Source organism: Stylophora pistillata, chromosome 7 (assembly GCF_964205215.1).
Source record: "Stylophora pistillata chromosome 7, jaStyPist1.2, whole genome shotgun sequence".
In the NCBI taxonomy this organism is placed as follows: Eukaryota; Metazoa; Cnidaria; class Anthozoa; order Scleractinia; family Pocilloporidae; genus Stylophora; species Stylophora pistillata.
Genome location: NC_142525.1, coordinates 7,913,897 through 7,937,115, shown reverse-complemented (window position 1 = coordinate 7,937,115; position 23,219 = coordinate 7,913,897). Strand labels below are relative to the sequence as shown.

At 38.5% G+C, this 23,219-nt stretch overlaps 2 protein-coding genes across 2 annotated transcripts in view; both read left to right on the top strand.

Moving 5' to 3' along the window:
- LOC148726473 (uncharacterized) overlaps positions 1-7,280 on the top strand; it is a 14,960-nt gene extending 7,680 nt beyond the window's left edge. The window contains exons 6-8 of the mRNA XM_088728755.1: positions 708-731; positions 1,583-1,876; positions 4,482-7,280. Of these exons, the coding sequence (XP_088584881.1) occupies positions 708-731; positions 1,583-1,876; positions 4,482-6,994 (2,831 nt within the window). The 3' untranslated portion in view covers positions 6,995-7,280. The remainder of the gene's footprint in view (positions 1-707; positions 732-1,582; positions 1,877-4,481) is intronic.
- Positions 1-23,219, top strand: part of LOC148726453 (uncharacterized) — a 344,348-nt gene that overhangs the window by 37,000 nt on the left and 284,129 nt on the right. The window lies entirely within an intron of this gene.

Below are 23,219 nucleotides of genomic sequence, written 5' to 3'. Positions count from 1 at the left end.
CGGTCCCGAGCAAGCTTGGTTAATAAGAGAGTTATTATACGACTGAAGTTCAAAGCGACACAAGTGCAGTATCATTCGGGACCATTCGGGACAGTGCCCGGTCCAATACTTAGAGAATATTGGACCAGCAATAGAGGATTTTGATTGGTTGATTTTAGTCATTGGCCCTCTGGCTGCCCGAGTCGTGTAATAATGTATTCATATTGTAAGAAGACATTCGGTCTTGGTCACTCATGACATTTTTTAAAGGATTAAACTAATAAAGAAGACTTATTGAGTGATATGTGTACAACTGTATTTTAATGTTGGAACTTTTTGGAATGGGAAGGAAAGAAATGGATGCTAGCTCACGCATTTATGTTGTTGTTTTTTTTTCTTACATTTTTCTTGGAACCTGAAATTGATATCACGTTGGTTTTAGACTATTTTAAGTGAATGTCTTAAGAACAAATTGGTTTAACATTTATTCTCCTATGATTCTGTTAGTAATTATTGTCGTCACTGTCTGCCACATAATTCTTATGATGTTACTTTGAAAAACTTTGTGTTGGGTCAACCAACAATCCCCTTGTTGATATATTTCTTGATTCTCATCACCTGTCTGCTTGATGTTGTATTGATATTGTAAGGAGAAATTCTGTCTTGGTCACTCATCAGAGTTAATGGGTTAAACTGACAACATTGTTTTTGTTTCTTTAATAATTTAGGTGCCAATGAATTACCTGCTCAAGGTAAGTTCCACGTGTTCTCATGATTGAAATACTTGTAGCCTTAGTGATGTTTATTGCTCACTACATACAGTAGTGAGAGAATGATAAGTGAATCATAGAATGCGTCAGACTTTTAGAATTGCTTCCTTCCTACTGTCTCAGACTTTAATTAATTTGTAGATTAGGCTTAGCAGCCCTTTCCATTGAACAGACTTCATTTCATCACATTTTGCCGCTTTGAAAGGTTTGCACAAACGAGTACGTAATTTTTCACCGCCTACTTTCCTTGGTGATGTTAAGGTGGCTGAACACAGTTTTCACGCGTGCTTTTGCTGATGCAATTGAGTGCGTGCCCAAGAATTGTGAAAAACAAACACGCCATCAATGGAGCGTTCATTTTATTTACTCAACACGTACCCAAACCATCTGTGCTATTTTCTATACTTGTACTTGCTTTACTATACTTGTACATTTCAGTACCAATCATCATACTTGTTTTCTTACTTTGAAGTAACATGTTGACTTTAGATATAACTTTGTGAACTTTGTGTGATGATTTAATATTTTGGGATAGATGTTTATTGAGTACATTTTTTCCAACTTTGTACCTTTTCAGTGAATTTGCAAGGGGGTAAGAATTACTTCTCCGTTTTTGCTGCCCCACCCCCCCTCTCTCCTCTACTTAAAGGAAAATCAGGAAGTTGCCAAATGTCAGAGAAGTAATTGAAAAAACTAAAAAACACACTTGTTTATTTAAGGGGGTGTGTGTTGCTAGGGAATTTAAATTCATTACACACAGCAATGAATCTAGTTACAGTAAGTATTTCACTTTCATCAGAGACAGAACTCAAAAGAATTATTATTTTGAACAGGTTTACCTGAGAAACCCACCATCACAAATGTAGAAAGTGAAGTTGACAAAAATTTCACTGTCACCTGGTCAGAAGTAGAGGCTAATAGCAATAATTGCAGCATTAAATACCGTCTGGAATGGACGAAACAACCCATCACACAATCCACAGAACTGGTTCAGCGAGGAAACATTGTGGAAACTCACTACGAGATAACTCGTCTCGAGTATGACGCAGAGTACGAAGTGAAGCTGTTTGCTGTCAACAAACAAGGAGACAGTGAGCCAGACGTCAGAACATTTAAGACAAAGAGTGGTATGTACTGTACCTTAACTTTGAGTAGAATAGTTGCAAATGAAATAAATAAATAAATAGTTGGGTTTTAAATCAAGGAGTAACACTGCTTTTCGTAAAACAAAGAATTGAGAAACTTTGTGACAATAGGTTTAATACTCATACCGCAGCACTTGTAATAGAAAAGACAATGATTTTCCAAACTTTTTCGAACACGCTTAGGCCCATATTGTGAACTTGAAGTCATGATTTAATATTCTGGCATACATGTTTACGGTAAACATTTTTTTGAACTATGTACCACCTCATTGTAGGCCAAATCTATACCAAACGTCTTCTGAACTTATAGGCTACCTGCAAGTCACATTAGTTGATCTCCCCTAAAAATTCTACAACCCTATCGTTAGTTCCACATGCATAGTTCCTCCTTTGCCAACTATGCCTATGATATCCATTTTTAGCACTCCTTCAACATTCCTCTAGGTAATGTCTGCTGCCTAGTTCTTCCCTGGGAATCCATACAAATTACTACTCGATCTTTTCAACTCCACCTCCACTCTCCTCGTACTTAAAAATAAAACAACAGGTTCCAAGGTTTCAGAGAAGTAATTAAACAAACTAAAACATCCTTGGTCTATTGAAGGGGGTGGTGGAGGGGGAGGGAGGCCTCTGTCACTAAGGAATTCGAATTCATTACGCACATCGCTGGATGTAGCAACGCTCCGCCTTGAAACGGTTTTTAACCAGATTTTTCACCTTGACTGTACTCCCAAACTAGATGAGAACGGAACCAATTGTCACAGCATCTGTTTCAACATCAGTTGTTTGATGATGTAAATATTTCTCCAAGAGCATGGGACTATTCGGGCAAATAGGTTAACCTAACCAGGACAATAGAACGACTAATATGTTGACGATTCTGTTGCCAATTGCAGAGTTAGACTTTCCCATGAAGTTAGGTAAACTTCAAAACTTCAAAAAATGGTTTTAAAGTATTCAGATTCAAAAATCTTGTCTTAACCCCACCTCGGCGGCCTTCTTGATCTCCAAAGTAGCGGCTAAGTCGGAACGCTGTTCTAATTACAAATTGGTGTTTTAGGTTATATGTATCCATTACCTAAAGGTCCCGGATTGGTCACGAATCAGAAAAAGAAATCTGCTTAAGCGTAAACCAGGTCAGAGATATCGTGCACTTGAGAGATCCTCACTGACTTATATTTAAACTCAATGGAGTGCTTCTTACCAGAGATTCAGAATTAGGAAAATCTGGTTTTTCAAAACTGACGGAAATATCTATTTCTGAAATTAGTTACGAGGGGTCTTAAGTGTGATGGAGTTTGAGAAATGTAGATTTTTCCATCTTTCATGGCTGTAAGTGACTTAACAGGACCGGTCAAGCGTCCTTAATAATACGTCACGCAACCCTTGTCAACCTATTCTGACAACACTCCACTCCCCTCTCAAGGATAACTTTTTCATGAAATTCATTGTTGTTGTTACCAACCTTGTCACGCGAAAGGGGGAGGGAACGATTTGTTAACAATTATTACGAATTACAACCTACCGTTACTTTTCGTTCGATTTTATTGGATACCTGAGTTATAAGGCAATAACTTCCGTCTGCGTCGATATTTGTCCTCTGATTGTTTCCGTCAGAAAGAAAGAAAGCTAGTGGAAAAAAAGCCTGCTCCAAAGTTTTCTTTTATCATCTCTATTTCTTTTTTTTACACAGAAGAAAAACCAACTCGTTTTGTTGAGTCCAGTGATAGTTGTATTAAAAAGCTGGTCGCATATACTCATCCGCCGTCAGATCAACTCTGGCTTTTTAAAGAGCGGTTTTCGCGCGATTTGAAAATTAAGAGTTACAAAATAAATAAACTCTTTTCTGGTTTGCTAAGTGGTAATGTTCGTGGCTCGGAGACTGTCCTAATGATATTACATTTTCCCTCGAAACTTCGCTTCTAGGCCTTGTATCATAGACTAAGGGTAAAGTTACCAAATGCCGATTAGCTGAGACAGAAGGCAATTTTAAATTAATTTTGGTAGTTGCCCCAGGCAAGTACCAAAATTTAGAAAACGTTAAAATAGGTTACCTTTGCCTTAAACTTTTGATATCATTGCTGGCAAATGTTTATCAACAAGGTTGCTTTCATTTCTTTGACGTTGTTGTACAAAAATAAAGCTAAGTGAAAACTGAAATGGCTTTCCACGAACGTGCGTAACAGCATGCGTTATTGATCTTCTCATTAGATTTCTGAAAGCACGTGTGAAATTAATCCTTAATTTTACTCGGCTCTATGAGGAATAACGCTTTAACGAAACAACCTTTCTATCCTTTGGACAGGGATCGATTTCTCAACTGATAGACACAATAGTCACTTTCCAAGCACACAGCTCTGTGTTAGTTAATGTCCCTGTGCTGAATTCGATAGAAAGTATTTAAACTGCATTTACTCGTGTTCACATGATTAATAAGATATTTTCCTTCCCCTTTTGTTTAGCCGTAAGTCCCTACACAACAGCTTTAAAAGTTCAACCCTGTGGAGTAAGAGTTCAGTAAAGTACAGAAACTGTTCTCCTCGCGTTCTTGTTATTTATTAAATATTTTCCCTTTCTTATCCTTCAGCCATAACTACTTACACTACAGCTTTAAAGACTTCCATTACAGACCAAACGGAGTTCCAACCCAAACTGCTGGCCTCTCACACCATTTCCAACATGAAAACGGATGAAATATTCACTAATCTTCTCATACAACATGGGAGAAAACGCCTCACCAGGAATGACGAGAGATCTTCAAGGAGGGAAGACCTTGAGTATTTCGGAAAAGTCAGCGGTACTCCAGTTAAGCACTGCGATGAAATATTTCTTGCCACGAGTAATGATGAGAAGGATCCTAATTCTATTCTTGTCGTTGGAAAAGCAGGGATTGGGAAATCTCTGTTTTGTCAAAAGGTGATTCGCGATTGGGCCAACAAAAAATTATTCCGAGCAAGAGAAAACATTAAAATTCCAAATTTCAAATTTGCTTATTTGCTTACTTTCCGTCAATTGAATTTGCTTAAGAAAAAGCATGTGACCTTAAGAGAAATCTTAAACTTTTCTTCAATATTAGATGACATTACATTTGAGTATATTGTAAACCATCCCGAAGAAGTTTTGATTATCCTTGACGGCTATGATGAGTATTCCCAGCAAAATTACATCGCTGGAAACTTGGAGAAAAAATATCAGAATGACGCTAGATGTAAAATGCCGGTGGCCGCATTATGTTCAAAACTCATCAAGGGAGAGATACTGAAAGGTTCTGTCGTTGTTGTAACCTCCCGGCCTGATGAATCGGACAAGCTGGGAGGAATCCGTTTTAAACGGTACGTAGAAATTGTGGGATTTTCTTCTCAACAGGTTAAAGAATACATTGAAAAGTACTTCAATGAAAACGAAAATATGAAGAGCGCTGTGCTTGAACATGTCATGAAGAATGAGAACCTAGTCAGTTTTGCTCATATTCCTATGCTCTGTTATCTGTTGTGCTTCCAGATGGAGTATATCCTAACCGAATCAGAAAATCGTGATAGCGAAACAAGGAATCCTGGTGACCTTCCTGTCTCAACAACCGACATTTACACAAAACTTATTCATATTTTTGAACTTAAGCACTGCTCTGAGTCAGAATACAAACACAAAGAAATTCCTAACAAATTCAAGCCTCCTCCGGTCATCAAAACCACATTAGAGAAATTATCAAAACTAGCAGCAAAACTTCTGCTTGAAAGGAAGCCAACTTTTGATGAAAGCGAGCTAGAAGGCGGTTTTGAGTTGGAAGAAGTCGACAAACTGAAAGGTAGCGGTCTTCTTTACTGTGGTCCGCCTTTCAGGACTGGTTCAATCACAACCACGAAACACTTCAGCTTCACACATCTCACTGTCCAAGAATTCTTAGCCGCCCATTGGTTTGTAAAGGAAAATTGTATTCCAGTCGAGATATGTCCTGAAATGGTTTACCAATTCATGGCTGGCATTTTGTCAAGTGAGGGAAAAGAGGAACTGATGGAAAAGTTGTTGACCAGTTGGCAAGTGACAAGGGGTGATAGTGATTTTCTCAGAGGAAAGTGTCTGAGTGAGTATCAAGACAAAGAATTCGCTAAAACGTTTATCAGGAATCATCCGCAAGCGTTCAGTAGTTCAGACGGCGTCATGTATTTTCACGGTTTATCAAATATAGCCAACATTGCATTATCATTTGTGTTGGACATTATCAGTGAACTAAATAACGAGGAAGCTGGAGAGGCACAACACAAATGTTCTGATAAGTTCGTCCCAGTTAAGAAGTTGAAAATTTTATATTCCCGCCTAACAATGTCTGTAATACAACGAGTCTGTAATTCACTGATCAATGAACACTCTCTTGTGTCTAAATTGATTATAGTAGGATCACTGTGGAGTAATAATATCGGCGATACCGGTGTTGCCAGTCTATGTGAAGCTTTACAGCATCCAAGCTGTAAGCTAACCACACTATATCTGGGATATAATGAGATCACTGATACCGGTGTTGCCAGTCTATGTGAAGCTTTACAGCATCCAAGCTGTAAGCTAACCGCACTAGATTTGAGTGGTAATAAGATTACTGATACCGGTGTTGCCAGTCTATGTGAAGCTTTACAGCATCTAAGCTGTAAGCTAACCACACTGAACCTGAGTCATAGTGAGATCACTGATACCGGTGTTGCCAGTCTATGTGAAGCTTTACAGCATCCAAGCTGTAAGCTAACCACACTAAGTCTGACAGATATTAAGATCACTGATACCGGTGTTGCCAGTCTATGTGAAGCTTTACAGCATCCAAGCTGTAAGCTAACCACACTAGATCTGAGTGGTAATAAGATCACTAATACCGGTGTTGCCAGTCTTTCTGAAGCTTTACAGCATCCAAGCTGTAAGCTAACCACACTAGATCTGAGTCGTAATAAGATGACTGATACCGGTGTTACCAGTCTATGTAAAGCGTTACAGAATCCAAGCTGTACGCTAACCAGACTAGATACTGCGTTTAATTTTAGAATTAGTAAGTTAAAAAAAAAATCTTTTCAAGCCATAGTGGAGAAATACAGACCAGGTTTTGAACTTATAATTTAGAAATATAGCTATTTAAAGCACTTTCTGTAAAAGTGGGAAGCAGCGTCAAACTAATCTACATCATTAGCTTACACGAGATCTCGCCAATTTATTTGAATGATCTTAATTTTAAGCTAAATCTTGAAAAAGGAACAGTTACGAAATGGTTGGAAACAAAATATTTTGAATCATTACTGACTATAGTAGAACTTTATGGTAAAAGGCTGTCGTGAAAGCAGCTTGAAGCCTGAAAACGTTAATAGTTTTTGTGGACTTGATAGTTTATTATTATAGGTACTCAAAGTAACTTTTGTAGATCTTTTTTCCTTGGTCAACGAGAGTTACAAAGTATTTGAACTGTTATAGCTCAATGTGAGTAAAATAAAACGATGTTGTAAATAGAATCGCATTGAATAAAGATTTTGTTGATAGATTGCTCGCTGGGAATATATTCCTTCCTATACCTTTAGTTTGTGGGTTTAATTGCCTGAACCTTTTTACTCTCAAGATCTGATTGTAAATTCTCCCCTCTAGTTGATATACATTTCCTAGTTAATTAGTTACGAGAATTTGGTGTTAGATTTGTAGTACTAAGTGTTAAATTCTCGTTACCTGTTTGCTAGATAATGTATGGATATCATAGTGAGAAGTTACATGTTAATCACTTCTGGCATTGTCAAGTAGGAGACTGGGAATAAATTGAGAGGAGGCCACTGTGAGTCAAAAAGGGGCTCTGACGTCAGAGTTTCAGACATGAAAAAAGGTTTTTTTTTCTTGCACTTACTCTATTTCTAACTCATTCTCGAGACATTCTTGAGGCCTTTTTAAGTCGAACCAATCATTGCAGAAATAGGTTGCGGGATGAAATTTTTTTATTGCGTGAACCAAGCCAATTTATTGCATAGGTCAATAATTTATGCCTCCAGTAGTTTTTCGTTTTTGCATGCACCGTTATGTGACGTAAAACCGAAGGATAGTTCAGATCACGGTTAAGTTGTTGAAGTGAGCGCTAATAGGGAGCTTAAGCAACCACGACGACGAACGGAGGACGACGACCGGAAGTAGCGAGAACGTCACTGCGCAAGCGCGAACCAAGAATTCCGTCGTCGTCTTATCGTCGACGACTTGAGATGGACCAGTTTCAAGTCGTCGTGAACTTCCGAACTTCAAAGCAGTTTTTCTCATCAAAAGGTGCGGCTTTATTGTCGTTTTTTTGACAGTCTATGGCCGGTTGGAGTTTGTATTCGCTTCTGCGGTTGATTTAAACCTCCCTGTTCAGTTTTCTAAACAAATAAAATTCGAAAACCTACTAACTCATTTTACTTCCTCCGCACAACAGATGTCAAGTCAAGCGGTGAAAGCGACCACGTTAGGTTTAAATTTATTTGAGTATATTTTATGAAAGAGTGCTGTTTATCATTTTTATTGAATGAAAAGGTTTAAATGGCAGTGCAATACACCACTGCTTTCGGTCAAAAGCTGTGTGTATGGAACTGTCGGTTTATTGCTACTAAAACATTTTGCGTGTTGCTGTTCTTCCGTCGAGACGCTTTAAACAGCTAAGAATTCTTCAGATCGGTGTGTCAACATGAGCGTGCGTGAATACCTCTCAGGTTTTGCGAATCTATTTTCGAAATGTTTGATAAAGATCTAGATTTACAGCGATAAAAATTATTCCGACAAAATCACACGGGAAAAAATAGTATTCTTGTTTGAAGCGCGACGACTCATCTATGCCGATCGCTAGCTAGCATTGATTAAAATTGACAGACTTGAGTCGTTTGCTCGCCAAAGGAAGGAGCATCAAAGGTAGAACATATCAGGCTAAAGCACGTTGAAAATCAGGCAAGCCTTGGGCAAAATAGGTTTGTTTATACCAGCAACACTTAGAACTGAATTTTAATCTCGAATAACTTCCGTAAAATTTATATTTTAAACTTTTATCATGCGTAAATTATTGTAAATAAAGCTAAAGCTTAATAATTCCTTGGACTTTTGATGTTCAAGAATTGAATAACGTACTCTCGAACTTTCGATAAAGGTGAAAATTTTGATCCATGACCGAGAAGAAGGTTTTGGAGGTCTCTGAACGATGTCATTTCTTAAACTTACGAAGCGAGAATAAACAAAAATTTCAGACGTCGTCGTCCTTGAGCAACTTCACTGCTTAAGTTTCATTTTCCCGCTAAAAACGACGTCCTGGTTCCAGACCCTCCGCGATTGCTTGACGTCGTCGTCGTCCCTTTCGTCGTGGTTGCTTAAGCTCCCTAATAGGGGAAGTTTTAACTATTCAACACTAGAATCGCTCTCTAGGCCATGGTGAGACTTACAAACTTCGGATTCCACGTTGCCCTGCATATGCTTCGTTATAGATCTCAGATGACGTCAAAATGTGGAAAGAAAAGAAATTTGGCTCACGACTCGCTGTGCCGAGTTTGTCACTGATGTGACAACTTCGTGCCCAGGGCATTAATTCTGCTCCACGCACGCCATTCATCAGGTGTCAGGCCTGATTACCCAGTTGTTTTAAAAATCGACTGCGTCTAAAGCCGTGTTTTTTGGCCCATAAAAGGCGAGCGGCAAAGTAAAACGCAGGTTACAGGAAATTTTAAAATGCAAGTTTTGATAACACAGATTTAAAATCAAAAATCACATAACATGTGTTTGGAGATAACAGAGCTGAATAACGTATACGCATGCGCTGGATTTTGCCGCGGAGATACGGATTTTGAGTCGTTCGCAATGTTGATATCCTATTCTGTTGCTTTGAGGCGTCATTTCCTTGCCGCTTTTCTTTAATAGAACAACCTCCAAAAACTTGGTACACTCCCTAAAATTTTTAAATAATTAATTTTCTCCTTAAAGCCTTTGGAAATAGGAAAATGCCTCCGACGAAAACAGCCGTTCCTCGGTTTTAAAAGTCAGCCCTTATTATTTTCCTCGCTAAATTTTAGACCTAGAACACTTGAGCCCGCGTTGTTGACCGCATACGCTCTCACGTAAGCATTTCATTATTCAGCTCTGTCTTTGGAGATGGCTTTCTCATTTTTCCACGAAACTGGTCAGCAGCAGTAGGTATTGTCTGGTCATGCGCTAGCTGGTTCACGTGCGCCTGGTGAAAACTACTTAGAAGGTTCCTTAAAAATACGGACTGTAATGCTTTAGCTCGAGAAATGGGTTTAACGACACTTGATCCAGCGATCTGGACTTCGCCTTCTTGTTCGTAATGTAAGATTTTTAACCTTGGTGTTTGAACCGTTATATTAGTTTTAATGAATTGTAACGAAACGAGAATTCTCAATCGCGAAGAAGTGAAAAGCTTACATAATCGCACGTCTTTCTCGAACAATGCGATTTGTTTTACATCAGAGGTTTTGGAAGTTTTGAGATCGAAATAACGATAGAATCAGAAATCAAAGGAGTAATATCACTTTGAATTGTCATTCTTGTATTTTGATATTTATAAGGAAAGAATAATTCCAGATCGAGTTTCATACAATATCTAAGGGAGTAAAAGCTGCATTTATTTGTGCTGCAGTACTTGATTTTTACGGTGGCTCTCAAGGGCCATCCACCTACAAAAATTTTCATGACTTCATCGCGCGATAAGTTTTGCTAAGTCCATTCATTCAAAAAATTTGCAATCAACATTATCGCGCGATAGAACAACTTATCGCGCGATAGAACTCCTTATCGCGCGATAGAACAACTCATCGCGCGATAGAACAACTCATCGCGCGATAGAGTGTTCTATCGTGCGATAGAACAACTTATCACGCGATACAACAACTTATCGCGCGATCGAACAACTTATCGTGCGATGAGTTGTTCTATCGCGCGATAAGTAGTTCTATCGCGGAATAAGTTGTAGAACAACTTATCGCGCGATAGAACTACTTATCGCGCGATAGAAAAACTCATCGCGCGATAGAACAACTTATCGCGCGATAGATCAACTTATCCCGCGATACATAATATTATCGCGCGATAATATTATTACTAGCTTCCATAGCCCCACGACCATTAGCACGTGGTCACATATGTAGCAAGATGGGGGACCAAGTTTCGAAGCTGAGTAATTGTCCACGAAATAAAGACTTTTATTCTAGATTTTTGAGCAAGAGACGGTAATCTTTGAATTAAATGAAATTATATTTCTATGCTATCTTAGTAAGTGGGGTTAAAGACATGAGAGGGACTTTATTGCTCTATATTTGTAAAACTGTTTATGAATATAAGGTGTAGGGATACGTTTTTAAACTATGTAAGGTGTAGGAGGTGAAAGATTGTTTATGAATATACGGCGTAGAAGGCATAGTAATATAATTTAATTTAACCCAAAGATTACCGTCTCTTGCTCAAAAATCAAGAATAAAAGTCTTTATTTCTTGGACAATTACTCACGCTCGAAACTTGGTCTGCCATCTTGCTATGGATGTGACCACGTGCTAATGGTCGTGGGGCCATGGGAGCTAGTAATAAAATTATCGGGCGATAATATTATGTATCGTGCGATAAGTTGCTCTATCGCGCGATAAGTTGCTCTATCGCGCGATAAGTTGTTCTATCGCGCGATAAGTTGTTCTATCGCACGATGCAGTGTTCTCTCGCGCGATAAGTTTTTCTATCGCGCGATAATGTTGATTGCAAATTTTTTGAATGAATGGACTTAGCAAAACTTATCGCGCGATAAAGTCATAAAAATTTTTGTAGGTGGATGGCCCTTGAGAGCCACCGTAGATTTGACCTTGTTGTACTTATCTTTCGTTATTAATTTATCTTGAATCTTACAAACAGATGCTTATTTTTTTTTTGTAGGTTAAGGTTCGTTTTTTTACGTCTGGAGTAACGGTGAGTGCCCATAACTTTAATATTATTTGAGTTACACAACCTCCCCAGGGAATGTAAACAGTTTTTAACTAAATTAAATGTCCACCGATGTTAATTTTTGTCCACCTCTTCTACCTTGTCTTTTATTCCCACGTGAATAGTGATATTATGCCGTTAATTTCAAGAATGTAGCTGGGGGGGAGGTCCCTGGGTGCCTTTGAACTGCCCCCCCCCACCTCTGTAAGCCTCATTTTGTCACACTGAGTAAAACACAGGGTTGCAGTCAATATAACATTCTGTTGTGTGCCCTCTGTTTGCCGCAGTCTGACTCTCTCCTGCCTTTGAAGAAATCCTGGTGGTGCTCCTAAGTTTACCTCTCTGTATTTTCTGCTACTATGTTACTCAGGGTTCTTGTTAAGAGCTGATAACCGGTTATTTTTACCAGCTGTTCAAGTAAATGTTACCAGCTATTTCACTGAGACCTGGGACTAAAATGTTTACTGAAGTTATCCAATGATTTTTTTTTTAATTTTTTTGGAAAAGTATCTATTTCCTCCTTCCAAGCAATGTTGTGAAGATATCTATCTCATGTTACTGGTTTGAAAATACACCATAATTATGTTAAAGAAATCCTGCTTTTTTGACCAAATTCATCCCTCGCAGTCACCTCATGAAATGACCCCCACCATGTTTTCCATTCCATTCTTCTCACGGTCAACTGAAAAGGCCCAGCATTTTTGGAGAAAGGTCGCAGTTAGCAAACATGGCATCCACACATGGAAAACCTCCTCCTAGACCCTAGTGGAGGCCTGGGCGGCCCGCACACCCCAGCATGGGGGAAGGTAACAAAGTTACCTACTATTTCTTATTTCTTACCTCCTATGAAAATCTTTAGCAAGAACCCTGGTTACCTAGGGAAAGCCTTGATTTTTCTGCAGTGTTCATTACTTTTATACATGCAGGCCCCTTGTGGAATTATTTGTTTGTGGATGGGTGCATTTTAAACATTCGTGGCCTTGGCTGCGTGCATTTAAAACAGCAATCTCTCCTTTATTTTGATTGAAGGATGTGTCAAAAATTAGAAATATTGGTATCTCTGCCCATATTGACTCTGGAAAAACCACACTGACAGAAATACTGTTGTTTTACTCTGGAAGAATCAGTCAAATGCGCGAGGTGAGAATAAATTGAGAAAATTGGTTTGCTTGAACATAATTTAACAAATCAATAAGGTGTAATATGCTCTGTCCTCTTATGACCAACAATATTTGTCATCACAGTGGTCAAAATTTTTTTGACTCACACTGTGCAGTCTGACACCTATATTTTCGTAGTAGCAAAAGTGTTATGACTTATAGTTACATGTATGACATTGAATTTGACCGATTAAGATAAAGTACAACCATGGAACTTGCACGCGAAAAGCACAAAATTCGATACTTCTCAACTTCAATTCAGGTTTAAATTTCCATAATCCCAGCTTCCCTGTCAGTCTATCAAAATGCGTTACCTTGGTAACTGCTAACAACTTGTGTCAATTACCGCCATTTCACACAATCGCAAAAGGGAGAATTCAACGAGAGAAGATATGGATTGCGATCACACTGAAAATGTTTCTACCATCGTTGCCAAAGTGCCAAGTGAACGGCTGATGAATTTTCTCGAACGGATAGCTCGAACCGTTTGAACGGATGATGAATATTCAAGAACGGATAGCTGGAGGCGTTCGAACGGATTATGAATATTCAAGAACGGAGGGCTAGAGGGGTTTGAACGGACCATGAAGTTTCTTAAACGGATAGCTCCAACGGTTCGAACGGATGATGAATATTCAAGAACGGATAGCTTGAGGCGTTCAAATCGCATGCCAATCCAGTCGAACGGCCGATGAATGGCTGGTAAACGGCTATCCGTTTAAAAACGGCTAACCGCTAGGCACGTTTTCCCGTGAGAGGTCACATATTCTTGTATGGATCAAAAATAAAAATGCGTTATTCAGTAATAATTCACAAATAGGAAATCAATCAAGTTACCCCAGTCTTGATTTCCTATACGTTTCGGATGGTTTCTTTGAGCCTTTACACCCTGACATCTGTATTCATATTCTCCATACCTTTCTTTGTGCATTTACTATGGAACTGACAAGGAGAATTTGTCGAACAATCTAAGCTTCTTAGGTTAGCGATCACTTCCTCTATTCCCATTATCTTTATGAATGACTCAGCAGTATCACTGTAAAGAGAAATTATATGCTGATCACTCATGAGATTTAAATGTTGAAGTGTTTGGGAGAAACTTGAGTATTCCATAGTAAGCTTGGTTTATACAACACAGCCAAAATATGGAAAACTCACAATAATGACATGTTCCAAAGTGATTTGAAGTGAATTATAGTATGTTTTTGGGCCAATTTGCAACACATCAAATTGTTTAACACTAAAAGATTAGAGTTATCCAGTACTGCTGATACAAATGTATTTTGATGTTGAAACTTTTTGGAATACAAAGGAATGTGATGTTTATTTCTGTTATTTTTTTTTAACTTTTTGGAGCCTGAATTTGACATCATATTAGTTTGAGATGAATGATCCAAATTTGAAGTGAATATGTTATGAAAAATTGCTTTAAACTCACGCCCTTTTTTTATTTATTGAATAATTTAGGTGTTAATTGTTGTTATTATGCATATTATGTTTGCCGTTGTTATTTTAAATTTGAAATATTTCACAGGAATAGTTAATTTGATCTATGATTGGTCCAGGTGTTTCTTTTCCTTTTGTTATTCAAATTTTTTTTTTTTAGGAATTAGCATATATATACTAGTGTATTTTGTTTTCTCTCTCTGTTGTTGTAGCCGTTTATTTGGACGTGATCGGAATAAAAGAAGCAGAAGTTTGTTTTAATCGTGCAAAAAACTTTAGGTTATGGGCCCAGGAGTACGTAAATGAAACATGGAGGAAAAGTTCTCGATCGACAAACTTAACGGAAGCAATTGGAACACTTGGAAATTTCAAATGAAACATTTATTTATGTATATGAGAACGATTCTTCGCAGTAAAGCACTATTTGAGCAATAGTGAAAATCAGACCTGAAAAAAATTTCAGGCCTGTACGGGACTCGAACCACTGACCTCTGCGATACTAGTGCAGCGCTCTACCAATTGAGCTAACAAGCCAACTGGGAGCAGGCCATCAAATTAATTCGATATAAACCCGTAGATGATAAATCAAACAACAACAAACATATGAAACATATGTGTGAACTGCGGTTATGAGACGTATATGAGAACGATTCTTCGCAATTTCGCAATGAAATTTTTTTCAGGTCTGATTTCCACTATTGCTCAAATAGTGCTTTACTGCGAAGGATCGTTCTTATATACGTCTCATAACCGCAGTTCACTCATATGTTTCATATGTTTGTTGTTGTTCGATTTATCATCTACGGGTTTATATCGAATTAATTTGATGGCCTGCTCCCAGTTGGCTTGTTAGCTCAATTGGTAGAGCGCTGCACTAGTATCGCAGAGGTCAGTGGTTCGAATCCCGTACAGGCCTGAAATTTTTTTTTTTTTCAGGTCTGATTTCCACTATTGCTCAAATAGTGCTTTACTGCGAAGGATCGTTCTTATATACGTCTCATAACCGCAGTTCACTCATATGTTTCATATGTTTGTTGTTGTTCTATTAACTTTAATAGATTATTGTAGTTAAACGAAGTAAACGGTAGCAAGTCAAATCTTAATTTTGGGTCCAAGAGACTTACCAGGTAGTTAAAGTATTTTAATCATTGGAGTGAAAAGCAACGCTCAATGTATCAGAACCGCAAATACTTTGTAATAAAGTTTTTTATTGGCTACAAGTAAGACGTGGGTCGGGGGAGGGGTGAGTGGGTAATCTTCGGAGAGGCTACTATGCTTCTAAGGAGGCTTTAGGACAGAAACGTTGGCGAAAGGTTCTCGAGGAAAGGAAAAAGGAAAATTTCCTCACTTTTAACCGATTGTGATTTAATTTTTGGTTGAATCGCACCCTTCTGAGTACTACAAAAATATTATTCAAAAATATTATAAATGGCACTTAAGCGGCAAACAGAATTGAAAGTATGCCGCCAAAGCGCGAATTGATAAAGGATTCTGGTAGAGCCTTAAAGACACAAGCCAAAAAAAAAAAGATGCTAAAACAAAGATTTGTTTATTGAAAAATACTGTCTTCCAAAATAAAAGCTACAAAAGGCACTTCAGAGGCAAACTCAATAAATTGAAAAAGGAGCCTGACAGAGCCTTAATTAAGACTCGAGGAAAAAGAACTCAAGTGAGAAATCACAATAGGTGATAGTAACAAAGGCTTTGTGTATTAAAAAATACTGTTTTCCAATACAAATTAATCTTACAAAAGGCACTTTAGCGGCACGCTGCAAGATCAATAAATTGAAAAAGGATTTTGCTAGAGCCTAAATACTCACGAGAAAAGAACACAAACGAAGGAAAGAAAGATGAAGGAAAGCTGAAAGAAAGCTGAATCATTCAAATATACCTAAAATGTGGAAAAAAGAAAAAAAAAGGCGAGGTGTAAGTGACCGCCCACAAATCCCGTTTCGATGCCGGGCTATTTCTAGCTAGTCAATTTTTCTTTTAGCTTTTTCTTGAACAAAGATGGAATGTCTACGAAAGGCAGGCTATATTTTTTTCTTTAACTGATAAGAAATTTCATTGATCTTGTTATTTTCTTGTTTTTTCTTTCTTTTTTTCGTATGGTGCGAACCACATAATCTTTACAATTCTAGGAAGTTTGCAGTTCGACCTATTTCAAAGATTTGTTTCTTTAAAATTACTGTCTTCTTTAGCGGCAAAATCAATAAATTGAAAATGAAGGATTCTGCTAGAGCCTAAAGACTCAAGGAAAAGGAACTCTAGTGAGAAAAAAAATAAAGGCTGATAGTTTCGAAAGAAACTGTATGGGGCTGCGTCGGTGGGAGTAACGAAATAATTTGGATATATCAACAAAGTTGAAATGGTAAATTGGCCACCGTAATTATTACAAAAGCTGACGTTTCGAGCGTTAGCCCTTCGTCGGAGCGAATAGAGGAATTGTGGGTTGTGTGTGCTTTTAAAGGCAGAAAATGGAGCTACGTTATTGGTGGGAGCACACACAACCCACAATTCCTCTATTCGCTCCGACGAAGGGCTAACGCTCGAAACGTCAGCTTTTGTAGTCATTACGGTGGCCAATTTACCATTTCAACTTTGTTGATATATCCAAACTATTGAGAGAAAAATAGGTGATAGTAACAAAGGTTTTGTGTATTAAATTCTGTTTTCCAAAACAAATCACACAAAAGGCACTTAAGCGGCATGCTGCAAGATCAATAAATTGAAAAATTATTCTGCTAGAGCCTTAGTACTCAAGGGAAGAGAACACAAGTGTGAAAACACAATAGTTAATACATGCATACATACATACATACATAAATAATTTATTTGGTAACGCAGGGTGGTTGCTGGCATCATTAAACTGATGTGGGCCTGCGATAAATCTAACTTCTATATAATTGAAGTAATTACAATAAAAGTTGAAAAATCCTCGCATAAATTAAGATATGAGTAGTGATTCAAACTGGTTTATAATCCTAGCATAAATTTCAATTCAGGTAGTAAGATAAAATTCCTAAACAGTTCAAATTTACCAAATCCTTGTTGCCAACTGGAGCAGTGTGATTAAAACATATCTTTTCAATATTAGTTGAAAGAAAACGGAGTTTGTTGTTAAATCTCTTATTATCCTCTATGTTCTTGACTGAATGAGGCAAGGAATTCCACGCTATTGCTGACCTATCTCTAAGAGACAGTATTCCAACATTGGAGTTTGGTACCTCCAGAGTTAGTTTTAAATTGTCCCTCACATCTCGTATATTTGGATTTTTCCTAATAATTGTTACAACCTGCTCCGGACAGATCCCATAAAAAGCTTTGGGTGTCAGAGAAAGGAGCCTCATCTTAGAGAAATAACTTATGGATTTCCAAGAAGATGGTATCACTGACTGGGACTTAGTATACCTCCATGTTGTTTGAAGATAAGCTTGGCAGCACTCAGGTGAATTTTCTCTAAAAAAAACCTAGTTTTTCTATTCCATACACAATTTCCTTAAGTGATGCTTGGTAAAATTCCCTTAAAAGATATGGACTCCAAGATATGAGAGGAAGGCTTTTAAAACTACGCAGTTGCTTTACCTTCTTGGCCATAGATACTGATAGATCTTTAATGTGATGTCCCTAGCTTAACTTATTGTCACTCATAAGCCCAAGACAGTATGATTTGTTGAAAAAGTTAATGGCATGACCAACCAGTTTGACTGGTCTTACAAGACCAATGAAAACATTACGGGTGAGAAGCATAACCTCAGTTTTATCGGATGAATTGTTAGACAATTCCTGTTACACTAGTTAGCTATTTCAGTTAAAGAAGTTTGGATCTTAAGGCTGACATCATCAATGGAATTGCCCATACAATATAAAGTTGTGTCACCAGTAAACATTTCCATCTTTCCGCAACTAGGCACCTCAGGCAGATCATTGACGTAAATACTAAAAAGCCTGGGGCCAAGTACTGTCCCTGGGGTACGCAAAACTTGATGGTCACTTCATTAGATCTTTGCCCCTTGACCTCAACAAACTGTTTTCTCTCAGATAAGTAATTTTCAATCAGATTGTTTTGGTTCCCTGATATTCTACAGGCTTGGAGTTTGAGGGCCATCGTTTTATGACAAATGTAATCAAATGCCTTGTAACTGACACTCCGTTACAGTTTGAAATACGTACCTTTTAATCTCGACGATTCACTTGTACATAACACACAGAAAAAATACAGAATTAACAATGCGAACTTAAACCCAACGAAACAAAAATACAACGAAAGGAATACGAGAAACTACAGGAAAATACAAACGAAAGCGTAACTACTTACAAGATCTGTACGGCACTCCGGAATAACAACGACTGAATGAAAATCACAACTACGATGTTATATAGCAGATAAAAGGCTAAAACAATAGACTAAACAAGGCTGCACAATACTCAAAGGCGATTGCATGAAACAACGCTGACAAACTTAATTTACATTTTGACAGCACGAAAAAATACAAACTAATAAATACAGAACTGAACTATCGAGACGAGAACTTTTTACACTAATTACAATTAACAAAGACGAACGACAGAACTGATAAGAAAAAAAAAATAATAATAATAACTCTCGTGGCTACATGCCTTTTTAAAGTCTATAAACAGTACCCCCACAGTTTTGTTTTTATCCAGTTTCGTGTCTCCAAACTTCAGTCAGGTGCAGCATTAAGAGTTCTGTTGACCTGCCAGTTTTAAAAATACACTGGCTTTTGTTGGACAAGCCTCCCTTGTTAAAATGGCAGTCACTGGAATCTCCTATTATGCCCTCGTACACTTTGCTATGAAATAAACAATAGAGAAATTGGCCTAAAGTCACCTCTTTCAGAGCTATGTACCTTTTGGGTACGGCTTTCCCTTTACTCAGCCTCCATCGAGGAGGGTAACTTGAGGATTTGAAACTTACTTCCATCACATAAGACAGGCAACCTGCTACAGCATCTCCTTCAAGTTTGAGTCCACTTTAGGCAATGTTGTAAGGGCCACATTCTTTTCCAGGCTTAACTCTTTTATCGATAACCCTTTTAATCTTGTGGACATTAAGTTGTACTGGCTCAATAGTAGGTGTAATTTGGTAAATGTGCGGATGTTCATTAGCACTGGTATCTGTTAGAATGTCATTTGCAAGCCTCTCACCAACTTTAGAGAAGAAGTCATTGAAGCTTTGAGCCTTGTCTTTAACATCTATTGCAATAATTCCATCCTCATTTTTAATTGCACTCACGCTGCGTTTTGATTTGCCTTGCATTTCACCGGCGTACCAACCTCCAAAAGTCACCTGAGCTCTTTTCACTTTCAAATTTAACTTTCCAATATTCAACTTCAGCTTCTCTCATGATCTTAGTTACACGATTACGTTTTTTGCTATACTGTTTCCTTGCATCTGTATCAATCGGGTTCCTTTGAACTTCTCTTAACAAGACATATCTCCTATTCATCTCCTTCCTGATATTGCTATTCATCCACTTCAGTCCATTGGTGCGAATCTTTACTTTACTTTCACCTTGGATTTATTCGATGTAAAGATTAGGTCTATGGTTGTGTTTGAAGATTCTGTAATCCTACTCGGTTCTTCAATCACATTCTCTAAACCAAAATGTCTAGCCACCTTTAACAAGCGCTCCCCCATACTTGTCTTGATATTGGAGTCAAAGTCACCCATAATGATCATAATGTTGAATATTTTCAACCAAAGATCCTCCAAGATTGCTTGGAGCATGTAGAAGAACTTACCGTGGGTTGGAGGCCTGTAGAAGGTTCTTGTAGAAGGCAGTTTAGCGACAAGCGATCGGAAAAGGATGCTGCTATAACCTTAAGATTTAGGAGAAAAGAAAACAGATCTGCAAACACATTACGTTATACTAACAAATGCTACTAAAGCTAAACCCCAACGTTGTTTTTAATCTGTGCCACGAAAAAAATATTCTAATAATGATAGCATGAAATAGAGCTTCACGACTTCTTTTAGGTGTTAAACTATAAAGTGAAACGTACTTTGTTAATGATAAGCGTAGGAAAGAAAGACGAACGAAAACTGAAAGAAAGCTGAATCACTCAAATATACCTAACTGTGGAAAAAAGAAAAAAAAAGGCGAAGTGTTAGTGACAGCCCAAAAATCCAGTCTCGATGCCGGGCTATTTCTCCTTCGCAACTTTTTCTTTTAGCTTTTTTTTTTTAACAAAGATGGAATGTCTACGAAAGGCAGACTAAATATTTTTCTTTAACGGATAAGAACTTTCATTGATCTTGTTATTTTCTTGTTTTTTTCTTTCTTTTCTGTTTCGTATGGTGGGAACAACATCATCTTTGAAATTTTAGGAAATTTGCAGTTCGACCAGCATACGGTCTTTCATTTTTTCTCTCTTTCTTTTTCTCCTTTCTTTCTCCCTTTCTCTCCTTCTTTCTTTCTCTCTTTCTCTCTTTATTTCTTTCGTAAAAAACGGACCTAAAACATACCTCGAAAAATTCGCGAGCTCACCAATTAAACTCGACAATTTTTCCAGAACATGACCACTCTCGCTCGCCCCAGGCTCCTTCCCAAATCGAGGCACGATTGGAAAATCGAGGCTCGATTGGAAAATCGAGGCACGATTGCAAAATCGAGGCTCGATTGCAAAATCGAGGCGCGATTGAAAAATCGAGGCTCGACTGCAAAATCGAGGCTCGATTGGAAAAACGAGGCTCGTATGTCGAAGCTTGGCAAAACGAGGAATCGTGGTCGTTTTTGATCAGGGGCGTTTGAGCTCGTTTCCCAGAAACCTTGAATGACTCGAATGATCCAGAAGAACAACTCCCGAGGCACGTCGAATTTTTACCGAGTCCATAGAAAAAGACACACTGGACTCGAAAGCAAGTCTCTTAGACTACTCCACCAACCTGACAAACAACGGTTGGTAAAGGGAAAAGAAATACTCCAACTAATTCCATAATTATCTTACTTCAAAACCACCCCGAGAACTTCCCGAAGGAGATTGGACTCGGCGTGGAAGAAACCATGGCAGAAATACCTGTTATCAACAAAGTTGAGGAAACTAGCCCTCGTGTACCTGTACCTCTTCTCCACCCCCCCCCCCCCCGCATCCCTCCTTGTAGTAACGTAATGGTTAACAAGGGTAGATGGGGGCAAAGGCAAACGTGATAGAACATGGGTTACCTAGGGTAGATGGGGGTAAACGTGGCAGACCATGGGTTAACTAGGGAAGATGGGGGTAAACGTGGTAGAACATGGGTTAACTAGGGAAGATGAGGGTGAACGTCGTAGAACATGGCTAAACAAGGGTACAAGGGGATAAACATGGTAGAACATGGGTTAACTAGGATAGAGCAGGGTGAACGTGGTAGAACATGGCTGAACAAGGGTAGATGGGGGTAAGCGTGGTAGAACATGGGTTAACTAGGCTAGATGAGGGTGAACGTGGTAGAACATGCCTAAACAAGGGTAGACGGGAGTAAACGTGGTAGAACATGGGTTACCTAGAGTAGATGAGGGTGAACGTGGTAGAACATGGCTGAACAAGGGTAGATGGGGGTAAACGTGGTAGAACATGGGTTAACTAGGGTAGATGAGGGTTAACGTGGTAGAACATGGGTAAATTAGGGTAGATGGGGGTAAACGTGGTCGAACATGGGTTTCCTTAGGGTAGATGGGGGTAATGGTGATGAGGGAGGATAAAGGTAACTGATAGAACAAGATGACTTCCGATGATGACTTCTTCTGATGATGACTTCCGCACAGGTTGTCGAAACGCCAGTCACTACCACCGACAACAGTCCTTCTCAGGACTACACTCACCCGGACGGTTACCCCCGGGTTCAAACCATTTACAAGGTTACATAGGACATATCGTGCTACATACATGAGGATAATAATACTTAGTATTAATGTGTATTAGATATTTGGATATGATATGGACCTAACATGAACGCTTTGCCAAAAAAAGAGGGAAATCAGCACAAAAAAATGGCGGGAGACGAAAGAATCTGTGGTTCTTGCTTTTGCAAATACAAAATGTACTTGTTTGTCGAGCGGTAATTACTTTTGTATGAAGTGTTCAGTTTTCGAAAACGAAGAGGACACCGCAGGGTGGAAAGTAGGAAAATCTGTGGCATATTGTGAGTCGTATTTCAAAGAAATGAAGGAACTTGAACCACTGAAGTCAAAGTATCACAAAGAAAAGTCAAGATGACGATCGCAAATGTGAAATTCGACGTTTGAACTGGGCCTTAGTGAATTTAGCACTGATGCGTGACGTTGAATAGGATTTGGGCACAACCCTGGTAGCCAGTTTCGCAGTTGACTCCATGGCTGAGGTGAAGGGTAGGGTGCGGTTGATCTCTGCCTCGAAAGACTTGTTTGACGTTTTCTAAGCGGACGATTCTCGCCAAGGTAAGTTCATTCATTTACCAGATACATACGTTTTAACTTTTTATTACTAGCGAGGGAATTGTCTTAACCCTCGCGGGTACTTGGAGCTTCGAACTTCCTGTTTGTCGCAGAGATGTTCGTATTTTACGAATATTGGTGTGCATAGCTCTACTTGATACCTCTATATTCGATAGCTTTTTACGTCGATTCACTTATTCGTTATCATTTTTGCGAATTTGACTGGATTTGTTCTGCTTCTAGCCATAAAACATTTGTTTTAAAAGGCAGATTTATAGGAATCGTGGCTTTGTGCTTCGGTCAGTACTTTCTGTTTGCAGGAGACATGTTCGGGCAAGATTACCGTATCACCCCATA